Genomic DNA, 12,757 nt, shown 5'->3' on the forward strand with positions numbered 1-12,757 from the left:
TGTATTACTGCACATTCGAACGTCGAATGACTTTTATTATGAAAAGTATTGTAGTTTTACAGTGGCTTCACTTTATGGTAATGCGGAAGTTCTCATGCTGATGATAACGATTTCCAGTAGTGTACCGACACGTAGATAAGGTAATGTCAACCACAATATCATTCATTTTAATATTGTTTCGTGTTAATTTTAATATTATTTTGTATAAAATATGTTTAACGTATCTCAGAGAAAGAGCCATTCGTTCAGACAATACTCGTAATACTGACGCTCTGAATCTCATTCATTCATTCGTCCAGCCAACTAGACGTCAACTGGAGCTTCTCTTGCATACAACATTATTTGGTCTATAAAATACAATGCTATGAAACTATGCTGTATAACATCTAGTGTGATAATGCTAGATTATATTTGTGCTGGTTTGCAGGTGCATTTGAATGACTGTCTTTCCCAGATAAGGTTGGTTACGCGAAAGGAAAGATGGGTAAGCGGCGTAAGAGGGTCTCAACGGGTGATGCAGTGCCTAGTCCAAGAAAGGATGAAAAAACACCTGCTCCTCCACGCAGGGAGAAGAAAAAGAAAACTGACATCGGAAAGGTGTTCATCAATATATCCATCGGCTTGTGCATCTTCAGCCTCACCTGGTTTTTCTATGCTCTGTATATGCGCTCAGCCTTGGCCAAGAGGGTCGTGACCTTGCACCCTTCTCCACGGGTCCTGAATGATAATAGCTCAAGTCCTGGTGTATCTCCAGAGAGATTCTGGGGCTCCTACCGACCCCAGGTGTACTTTGGCATGAAAACAAGAAGTCCACAATCTGTTGTGACAGGTGTGGTTTATTTCTGTTTGGAGCAGTTTGTTAGCATCAAATATTTTATTATGCTCCTATTGTGATATTGGGAGTTTATGCTGTAGCATAACTGTTTGCTGATTAATGCGTTTTCAGTGCAATGGTTTAATAGCAGGGACACACATACTCATAAAATGTGTTGTTGCTAATTTATATGCACAGTGCAAAGTGTCTGGGAAATGCACAAATCTACAGTAAATGTTCTCATGATTTCTCACTAAAGTGATTTTATAATAACTAAAATTTGTTTTTACCTAGGCTTAATGTGGATGCAGCAGTCTACTGATATGGATGTAAATTTGAGGCACACTTGCGAGCAGGGGGACCATTTGCAGGGCTATGGATGGCTGATGCACGATGGGGTCTCTTTTGGGGTCCAGGAGATTCATGATCGCCATTTCACCTTGACTACAGAGTTTGTAAAGCGTATGGGTGGAGATCACGGCGGAGACTGGACTTGGAGGATTACTGCCAAACAACATGTGAGTAGGATAATATTTAGGATGAACAAAAATATGGGAGTAATTTTAAGTAAAGATATAAAACTTTTAAAGGAGAACACCACAGTTTTTCAATGTTTTGCTATGTTTTTGCCTCAGCTAGGACGAATTGATGCATACCTATCTTTGTTCGATGCGTGAACTTGGTCTTTGTACAGCTTGTCGTGAATGTGTTAGCATTTAGCTTAGCCCCTATTCATTCCTTAGGATCCAAACAGGGATGAACTTTGAAGCCACCAAACACTTCCATGTTTCCCTATTTAAAGACTTGGCAATGTCCCTATTTAAAGACTTGGCAAAGAAGTTACATGAGTAGTTACACAAGTAAGTATAACAAAATAAAACGTGGTGTTTTAAAACTATATTGTATGGCGGAAGAGCATATCTCGGGCCCAGTAATATTTACGGAAGTTTGTGCGAGAGGGGGAGTAGCCAGAAGTGATGATGTTACTGTGCTGAGGTCGAACTGCTGCAAACTAAGTGCTCTTCCGCTATACAATATAGTTCTAATTTTTTATCTGCTTAAAAAGCCACGTTTTATTTTGTGCCTCCATACTTACTCGTGTAACTACTTACATGAGTAAATGTTAAATAGGGAAAACATGGAAGTGTTTGGTGGCTCCTAAATTCATCCCTGTTTCGATCCCTAATGAATGAATGGGGCTAAGCTAAATGCTAACACATTCACGATGCGCTGTACAAAAATTAAGTGCACGCATTGAATAAAGACTGGTATTTATTACTTTGTCTAAGTTGAGGTAAGAACATAGTAAATATTGAAAAACTGTGGTGTTTTCCTTTAACTTATATGACATTTTACAATGAGCTATAACAAGCTAGAGAGTTTTTAAATGTGCACCCAGTTTGTTATACTGAAACCTGTTGGCATACATGCAGTATTACACAAAAGCAAAATATTTTGTTCCTGTCTTATTGTAAAATTTATTCCATGAACAAAATTGTCCTGCAAATGGGGGATATGTGTGATAAAATGTGTAATATTCAGCTGGTTATGTAATCTTTACATGTTGACCCCCAAATTGCGTTGTGTTATTAAGAAGGGGGTATTTATACCGTAAAAAATATATGCTGCGTTAATTTTATTGTGTTTGGAATTCAATGGGTACAATGAACTGTGCTTACCATCATTTATCAAAATATCTTCTTTTGTGTTCACCAAAAAAAAGACATTCATACAGGTTTAAAACAACATGAGGATGAGAAAGGGTGAACTAACCCTTTAAGAAGCTGGTGGATAAAATATTAACACTTTAAACTTTAGGCAAAAGCTAAAATATAACTTGTTTTATATATGTTTAGAATTTTCTTAATAGCCATAGTTAAAGTTGTGATTAGTTTACTATTATTCTAAAATGTAAAAAATGACTATGTCACTGTGAACTTTTTGAATGGTAGTGCATGCCAGCACAGTAAACAGTTAATCAGTGAACCATGTCACGTTAAAAAAGTCAAAAGCAGTTTGTCAAGATAAAGATAAAACAAGTTCTTTATCTATGTATTTGTTTATTCTTCCAACTCTCCCCCAAGTAGTTTAACAGTTATGCAGAATAAACAAATAAACATTTAATTGAAGCAAGAATAAACAACCAAGCCAGTATTACCAGTATTTTGGTATTTTAGTTAACAAACATGTTCTTGTAATTCTAAGGTAATAAGTATTGCGGTTGTTTTCTTAGCCTACTGTCTTAAGTTGTTGTCATTATACACAAAACAATAGATGTTCAGACATATAATAAATTGGAGGCAAAAATATTGGTCTATTATTAATATTAGGATTGGGAACTGTAATTTCATTAAACACAAACAATTTTTATGTATCTCAGCATCACAACTTTCATTGTTTCTGATTGCCAGAGCTCTGGTGCCACAGCTCCAGTGATCTCGCTGATGTTCTACGTCGCCACAGATATTCAGGGTTCCTTGCAAGCTCATGCACAGGAGAAAAATCACTTGAGCTCTGTTACAGGAACATCTGAGGAGCTTGGCAACTTCAAGATCACTTTTGGAAAACCCACCGCAGGGGAAGGTGCAACTGGCAAATATGCCAGGTATTTTAGACATCGACACAAAAATGTGGATTGTTTAAAGTTAACTGAGCATTGTAAGCCTATGCATTAACTAAACAGCAATAACACAGTAGATAGCAATAACAATAATTAGCAATGTAGGTATTTTATGTATGTAGATTTTGCATAATAGTATATTATACATAATACTTAATAGTATTTGTGACTTAGTTTGTGTAAAGTCACTTTTTTGTGATTTACTGATCTCCACATAAAATCATCTTTCATAATGTAAAGAACATTATGAGAAAATATCAAATTGATATCTTTCATATTGACTGAGGAAGGTCATCTCAAAGATTGAAATTGTGATATCAATGGTTGAAATCAAACTTTGATGCTGTTACATGATCAAACTTTAGCCTGAATTTCAAGGACAAGGTCACATTTATTCAATATTTACAACTTTTTACATAGCCATACACTAATTTTGCAAGAATGTGAGAGAAAGAAAGATATTTGACATGTCATTTTTTTCATTCATTGACTATATATCTTTTCTCCTTAGATATAATTACTTGCAGACCAGGAGCCCTGGCCTGGATAAAATGACAGATATAGTGAAGAACAGCCTCAATCACAAGTTTATTTTCAGTCCTCCCAAAGGCGAAAAGAGACCATATTTCGCAGTGGATTCTTACAAAGTCTCAAACCATCAGAATCAACAGCAAGATCCCAAGACAGAGAGTGACTTTGTGGTGCATCAGGTGACCGTTCAGACACCTTTCCAAATAGAAGTTCTGTTCGAATCCGGAAGCTTCCACGAAAGACCGAATCAGCTTGCAGGCTCGGTGCTAACGGATGAGCTGGAGATGCGTAAGGCGGCTTTTGATGAGAAGTTTGAGAGTACATTTGGCCTCCAAGCTAAAGGGTTCACATCTTCACACATAAAATTTGCCAAGGCAGCTTTAAGCAACATGCTTGGTGGATTGGGATATTTCTACGGCCAGTCGGTCGTACAATCGGTTTATAACGAACACCCCTTGCTTTACCCCGAAAGCCCACTGTTCACGGCAGTACCATCTCGTTCTTTCTTTCCAAGGGGCTTTCTTTGGGACGAAGGGTTTCATCAGCTTCTCCTGAGCAAATGGGACCCTCGGTTATCACAGGAGGTCATAGCACACTGGCTCGATCTTATCAACGTCGAGGGCTGGATCCCGCGCGAGCAGATTTTGGACGATGAGGCACGCAGCAAAGTACCATCTGAATTTATAGTGCAGCACAATGAAAATGCTAACCCACCCACATTGTTCCTGGTTCTGCAAAAGTTGGTTGAGGAACTGGAGGCCAAGCCGGATACGCTGTCTTCTCAGACCATGCTTCATGTATTGAAACGGCTGTATCCAAGATTGCAGACGTGGTTCGAGTGGTTTAACACCACGCAAGCCGGGCCTGTGGCCAACTCCTACCGCTGGCGAGGTAGGGACAAAGACACCAATCTTTATCTAAATCCCAAGACCCTGACTTCCGGTCTGGATGACTACCCACGGGCCTCCCACCCTTCAGCTGATGAGAGGCACGTGGACTTGTATTGCTGGATGGCCCTGGCCTCCGGGATTATGGCAAATGTGGCGAGAATACTTGGGGAACCCTACCAGGTGTATGAGAATTCCCATTATACTCTCAGCAATAATGATCTGTTAAATGAACTGCACTGGTCCGATAATCTGCGGGCCTTCAGTGATTACGGAAATCACACCCAGTCCGTGTCACTTCAGCAAGAGAAAGTGTTTGTGCCTCCTGGACAACCACGACACCAGTTCCCAGTCACGCGACTGGTTCGTTCGGTTCGTAGAGCGCCCAAGTTGCAGTATGTGAATGCGTTAGGCTACGTTAGCCTTTTTCCTTTCTTGCTACATATCCTGACACCAGACTCTCCGAAATTAGAGCATATTTTACGAGACATTCACGATCCTGAACGCCTTTGGACACCCTATGGTCTCCGCTCGCTCTCACGTTCAGATCCTCTGTACATGAAGAGGAACACGGAACATGACGCCCCCTACTGGCGAGGTCCCATTTGGATCAACATCAACTACCTGGCTGTTAGAGCATTGCATCACTATAGTAACATTGATGGACCATACAAGGAGAAAGCAGCTGCCATCTACCAGGAGCTCAGGACTAACCTAATCAATAATGTTTACAAGCAGTATCTGGAAACAGGGTACATCTGGGAACAATATAATGATAGCACTGGCAGGGGACAGGGTAGCCACCCCTTTACAGGCTGGTCAGCTCTGACTGTACTAATAATGTCTGAAAACTACTGAGAATCTGTAGCAGGCCAAAATCAACATGATATTCAGAGTCAGGATGCTGAACTGGTGCCATATGTTTATTCCAACAAAATGTATTTCGTTTTTACTTCATGTGAAAAAAACTGTTGGATTTTTATTTTCTCATTTGTTATGATTAAGCCCAAACTGTATAAAAATTTACATTTTACATACCATTTAATGTGATTTAATGAATATCCTCAGGTTTGATGAGGCGAAAGCCTTTTCTTGTATCAGGCAAAACAATGTTAACTGTATTAACCTGGGAAATAACGGTGCACATTTTTCTTGTTTCATTGCTACAGTATTTGGCTAATTTAACAAAATAAAATAAAAAATTCTTATTAATTGTTCTTTAGTGTATGTAAACCACTTTATGGTCGGTATCAGTGGTGGCCAGAGACATCTTTTTCGAGTCCACACGATGCAAAGCTCGTCACAACATGTATTTAGCCCGTCATGTCAAAATATGTGTTTGGCCCGTCATGTAAACTTATGTGCATCACGTGATAGGGATGGGACAATAAATGCAGATACACACTAATAATACCTGGCCGATAACGATTCTGAATTGCACAACCGATATCATACACAGCTTTTTCATGTACTGCGGCTTTTGATCAGTAGAAAGTCCTAGTTTGAGTCGTTTATAACATGCATTTGAAAAAGCAACACTCGTCAAACATAATCTGTATTCAAATTCTTGATCATCATGAAAATACCTGAAAAGGTTTGAAGAACAGCAAAATAAATGCTAAAGCCATTTCCTGGAGATGCATGTGTAAATGGTTCTTCTTCTGTGGCCCACATTGAGTTTCTGCCAGAGAGCGCCCTCTGGCTTTTGGATGTAGCGGCAACGTAATTCATTGAGAAGCATAGCAATCATCATCGGCCAGTTTATCGGCCCATCCCTATCACGCGTCTAAAGGGTTTATAATAAAAGAGACGCTCACGTTTGCCAGATACTCACTTAATCTCATGTTTAATCAGAGTTTAGTGTTAAGTGAGTGTCTTGCGAGTATTTTGTGAACGTGAGCGTCTCTTTTTTCATAAACTCTTTTGACGCGTGTGCAGCAGGCACGTATTTTGATAAGAAGCATGATGTACATGGTTCACATGACGCAATGAAGACGTATTTTGACATGACGAGCAACACACATGACCTAAAAAGTATTGATGTCCTAAAAGTATTGATCGACATTTGCAATAAATGCAAAATTGTAGTTGTAGCACAATTTTGCTTGAGAATGGCATGGCATTTGGACCAAGACTTTTAGATCTGCAAGATCTCATTATCTGAGAGATGATTTTGTGTCATTGTATCATCATTTGTCTCTTTTTTTATAGGAAACGTCAGTAGTATACAAGTAAGCGCAGATGTCAATAAAGGCCTGTTGCACATAGATTTTGTGGAGAGTTGGGGTAAGCGAGGTTAACCACATTGCTTATTTAAACTTTTCATGGAGCTAAACATTAATATGTAAAGTATGAACTTTATATAAAGTTTGTAGTTAATTCCTAAAAAGTCAGATCTTTTGTATTACTGTTTGTTATTCATAAGTAGTAGGTTTATAATTATACAACATTATTTCAGAACTGATGAGAGATGACAACTTGTTTACACACTGATTGCGTCAACAGTGTTTTGGAGATATAAGCATGTAGATGATTCATGCTGTTTTAATGTATTTTTTTCATCTTTTCACGCAAAAAACCATGGGACAACGTAGTCAGTCTGAGAAATGAGATAAAACACGCATCTTCCACTATATTTGCATTCCCCTTGGGCATCGTAGTATGTGGCCCTCGCGGCTATTGCCCTTTGAAATGCATCTCCCAGTCTTTGTAGTTTTTGGTTGATCAGCGTGACTAAAACACTCAATGCGCAATCCCCTCCCCTCCACGGACGCATGGTACAATGGGATAATAGCCAAAACAGCATTAGCAAGATCTAACGCGCAGGCAAAAATAGATGAGTCAGAGTTCCTCCATTTGCGCATTGATGAGATCCCGAGCCTCTGTTTGCATCCATTGGTAAGAGTAGTTCGGGGGCATATTTGTGTGAGTCACACTTTTCGCAGTGTAATGGAGCAATTATAACATTAAATTCTCAAAGCTTTGTGTTTAAATGTTATGAAGTGTTTCATTTACTGATTATATCCAGCAGTGGATCAGAACAGAGCTGTTCATTCAGCCCTGCTCAAAACTGTATCCACATTGTAGTCTGTAAACTGTAATGATGCGTATGCCTGCTAGGTGGAGCCATTTAGTCATTTGACAATTTCTTTCAATTTCTTTTACTGAAGATCTGACAATGTTGTCTTTAAAAAATGGGAAGCACTAAATATGTGAGAGATGGAAACCTCAAAGCATCACAATCTCATTACTATTATTTAGCATTTTTACTGTGCATTCATGCATTTGGCCGATCCTTTTATCCAAAGCGTCTTAGAGTGCATTACAAAGTATATGTTTTATCAAGATGTGTGTGTGTGTGTTACAGGGACATTTGAGTCTACTTGTTTTGGCTGTTGCATCATTCGGGTATCATCAACCATGATTTAAAGGCCTATCTAAAGCCTTTAACTCTATTGATGTCATGATCTGACACTCAAAATTAGATTTGGGTGTAATTTTCTGAGTGTGGGTTACAGTGCCCCGTGGATAAGTTTCTGGCAAATGTTTTAATATTTATTTCTGTGCCCTGGTCATAATCAATTGTTACCTCGGTGATATGGTTGGTGATGAAATCACTGTTGCGTGACGTTCAATAGTGTCGTCTCCAACCACCACATGCTGGTACGTCTCCCATGGGGGCTTCAGTTGCCTATCAAGAAGCGCGTGTGTGTTGAGCTTAGCCAAGCTTTCACCCTTTGGCAGAACAATCTGCCAAAAAATCCAATAAAAACCAATTCACAGTCATCTCCCCCATCCTCAGTTCTACAGCTCTTCCTTTTTCCACTTCCTCCCCCTCAAAAAGATTTTCGTGCTCTCTTATAATCTGCAGTATAACCTCCAGACATCGCTCTTACATACTTTGTTCTAGGACCAGTGCCCCTGTCCCACTCTCACCCTAACACCTAGCCTCTATCGGCCAGCGCTGGTCTGTGTGGAGATTATGTAAGCCCGCCTCTATAAATAGTGGCACCCGGGATCTTTTGTCTTTACCTGCTCGCTCTTAGCCCAACAGTTTTATTTCTGGAGAGCTTGTGGTAGCAGTGCCATGCAGAGCGCCTGTTACCATAGTTACTTATGTTAGCGAGGAGAGAGAGACGCCACATTCTTAGTTGTTTTTTCCTCATAGCAGCAGTGCAATCTGTTTGAATAGTCTCATCTCTTTTCACTCAGTAGTCGTCCCTCTGAAAAGGTGATGCATTCTTTGAAGGTTTTTATTGAATCACCTTGATGGGGGTCAGCGGTTATAAAGTCTGCCTCGCGAGGAAATATGCAGCGCAGACTGTTCGCATTAGACGGCAAGAGAAAACTAGAGCCAGTGCATGAGTTGGTAAAAGATCGGTTCATGCATCTCTCTGCTAGATGCACAGTCGAGAGAAGGCAACAAGGTTTATCCCAAAGACAAGCGAAAGTGCAAAACCTATGCGCACCATGCTGCGTAGCATGAACTGTGCCATATCACTATAGCGCTAATTTATTACCATTGATAGTGATTAGATAACAACAGGTAGCTGGAGAAGAGCCAGATTGGCCTGCTGGTATGCTCAGTAGATGTGCCTAAGAGTAGAGAAGAGGTTGCTGGGAATGTGGGGGAGTCAGTCAAGAGCGGGCGGGGAACTGCTGGAACCCTCCGTAGTCACGATCAGGAAGAAAGCTTAAGCTCCAGCCCCTCCCAGCCTGAGAGGAGAGGATGGATGTCCGGGGACAAGGGTGGGCGAGCGGGTGTATTTCTGGAACACAAGGGAAACCTGCTGCTGTAGGAGTGGGGTTTTGGTTCTGTAGTTGGGCTTCCCTAACCCCGCTCCCACATCACATAGATTGAGAAAAGTGATATAACAGTGGCTTAAAAGAGTCATCTTTCTGCTTCTATGTAAGGGGTTCTAGTCGTGTATGAGGAAAACATATAACTAGAGATTATAAATTAAGTGAGAAAAAGAAGAGAAATATTTGGCAGCTTAGAGAAGTGTGATACGCGCTTGTATCGAGTCGTGTTTCCGGTCGAGCGTTCTCTAATGTTAGCTCTCCCAATCCCTTTTTTGGTTTCTTACAGGCTTCATTGTTGCTATGGTTTGATAAAGATGAGCCTTCATCTGCTGACATTGGGGGGTTTGTAATACATATGGGACATACTGCAGTAATAAGACGTGCAGTTTCTTTGCCTGTTGAAAACTTGGTAGACGTTCTTGACTGTGCTCCAAAAACCTTCCCACCTCCCATCTTTATGCATAAAAAGAATATAAAACACTATTTTAGAGAAACATTTAAAGATTGCTAGAAAAGCCAATAGAAGCCAACACAGAAATTCTGATGGATTTAATAGAAATTCTAGTGGCTTCCATTTACAAATACATTATAAACCACCAGCTGTTAAATCATTTTAAAATTCCTTTGTTTAGTGTGTTTCGGGTCAATAGGATTCCAGTAGGATTTAATGGTGTATTATTGCCACATAATAACATCCGCCACTATAACCCGACGCATTACCAGTACACTCTAAAAATGGCTGGGCTATTTTTAAGCCATGTTGTGTAAATATTGAACAAAACACACTGCTGGGTTAAAATTGTTCCAATGCTGGGTTGTTTTAACCCAACTGCTGGGTTATTATAACACATGGTTGCATAACAATAACTCAATATTGGGACATTTTAGACCCAGTGTTCTGTCCAATATTTACCCAATATGGGTTAAAAATAACCCAGCCATTTTTAGAGTCTAGAGAACATCAGAGACAGTTCTGCACTGTCAGAAACAATAGTCATAAAAAGGTCCAAAGTTGTCACTGGGGCGGTATCCTTTAAAAAGCTCCAATGGACTGTTTAGGTATACATACAATATGGTTCCAGTATGTACCTTTAATGAAATAATATGCACTTTTGACCTCTTTAGGTAAGAAAGATTACCACACTTTGACTGCTAGGGAAATTTATTTCTGACAGTGTGTATTTTCTTTAAAACCAATACAGTTCCCATTCTCATTATAACTATTAAATATATTAATTTCTGTGATGTGTTTCTATTGTTTTAAAAGCAGTATCCTATTGTGTCTTCAACAGGCTAAGTGAAGGGGCCATGGCATGAAAATCTGACTTTTTCCATGATTAAAGGCGGGGTCCACGATGTTTGAAAAACGCTTTGGACAAGGAGACGGGCCGACTACCAAAACAAACTTATAGCCAATCAGCAGTAAGGAGCGTGTCTACTAACCGACATTATTGCCGGGTTTATCCGCCTTTAAGTGCTATGATTGGGTCCCCAGTGCTTCTATCAACCTAGAAAATGTGAAAAAGATCAACCCATTAACTTAGTTTTGGTAAACCATTCTCTACAAGCAGAAAAAAATAGGTAGTTGAAATTTGGCTCTCCTAATGATGTCTTAAGGAGCTCTTATTATAATAATACCACCCCTTAATCTGCACTATCCAACCACAGCACTGCCATTTAGTGCAGAGAAAAGCACAATTGAGTTTTAATTGCAACAAACCACCATCATTGTGATCAGTGTTTAAATTTCATCAGCTCATTTGCATTTTAAAGGACACACCCAAAACGGCACACACCTACAAAGTGGCAATTTAAACATGCTATAATAAATTATTTATATGGTGTTTTGAGCTAAAACTTCACATATGTGCTCTGGGGACACCAACGATTTATTTGACATCTTAAAAAATTATTGTGCCATGGCCCCTTTAATGAAAATGATAAAATAAGCTGTTATCTTAAGAATTTTTTAATGTTATATAAATAATGTTCTAAATGCATATTTCATTTCTACTGTATCTGACTGTTTGCATATTTTTGTTGCTCTGTGTTGTTATATAACATGCATGCATGAGATGCAATATTTTATTTTTAACTTTTTCTGTATTTTAACAGTCTCTCATTAATGATGCTTCTTCGGCAAAACTATTGCCCTGGGAATGATTCAAATTATGAATGGATGATATAATGGGAATGCTGAGATCTTTAAAATGATTGAAAACAGTAGTTTCATTTCACAAGTCATTTTAATCATTCTTGCTAAACAATATCCATTATATATTAACAACAGGCGTGATCTATTTGCAACACTGAATCCTTTTAAAGAAACTTTTGAGAAAAATCCGATGCATCTATGGTCTCATTACACTTTTACATTGCATTTCTTCGGTGTAATAATCTTGGTAAGTGCAGGAATTACATAAACCCATTACTGAGCTCCGTGGCATTTTGCAGAGGCGAGAGGTGAGCGCTACTCGGCAGTTATCACAACAGCGTCTCAGTGTTATGAACTCTTAAAGAGGAGAGCTTTTTAATAGGTTTAGGTCAACTGGGAGAGACCACTGTAGAGGGGGATATTAGGACCTTAAATAGGGGAAAAGATTGTAATGGGAACAGTTACCTTCAGAAAATGTCAAACTTGTTCTTAAGTCATTTTTAGCATGATAATAATAGGAATATTTCATATGCTTTCGAATGCATTTTCCAGTTTGAATATGGCCAAGCTTTTGTAATCCTGCATATGCGTTCTTAACATAAGCTATTGAAATAAAAAAAATAATGAACCACCAACTGCCAAGATTTTCTACCATCCTTAAGTTTTACCAGAAAATAAATAAATAAACACATAAATAGATTGGGTAAACAAAAGATACTTGAGTAGGCATGTGCTAAATGAATGCCTCGCTTTTATCCAGCCCACTGCAGAACGAATTCTTCCTCATCTCTCTATGTCGTCCGTTGGTGCTCCAGTGGCCTTAACAAAGAAATATTGCACAGGAGTGGTGGTCACAGCTATTACAGCACAGTTAGATGGGATAGGCCTTAGTTATCAAGTGATTTTGAAAGCACTTGAACTTCTAATAAAGTTGTTATAACAGTACT

General features: G+C 39.1%; 1 protein-coding gene across 1 annotated transcript; it reads left to right on the forward strand.

The window, feature by feature from the left end:
- Nucleotides 1-12: 12 nt before the first annotated feature.
- mogs (mannosyl-oligosaccharide glucosidase) lies at nucleotides 13-6,069 on the forward strand. Its single transcript, XM_055204778.2, has 5 exons — nucleotides 13-140; nucleotides 428-829; nucleotides 1,109-1,332; nucleotides 3,226-3,419; nucleotides 3,946-6,069. The coding sequence occupies exons 2-5, from the start codon at nucleotides 481-483 to the stop codon at nucleotides 5,708-5,710; spliced, it is 2,532 nt and encodes an 843-aa protein (XP_055060753.2). The 5' UTR covers nucleotides 13-140; nucleotides 428-480; the 3' UTR covers nucleotides 5,711-6,069.
- Nucleotides 6,070-12,757: the final 6,688 nt, after the last annotated feature.

Source organism: Misgurnus anguillicaudatus, chromosome 3, assembly GCF_027580225.2.
Source record: "Misgurnus anguillicaudatus chromosome 3, ASM2758022v2, whole genome shotgun sequence".
NCBI classification, from domain to species: Eukaryota; Metazoa; Chordata; class Actinopteri; order Cypriniformes; family Cobitidae; genus Misgurnus; species Misgurnus anguillicaudatus.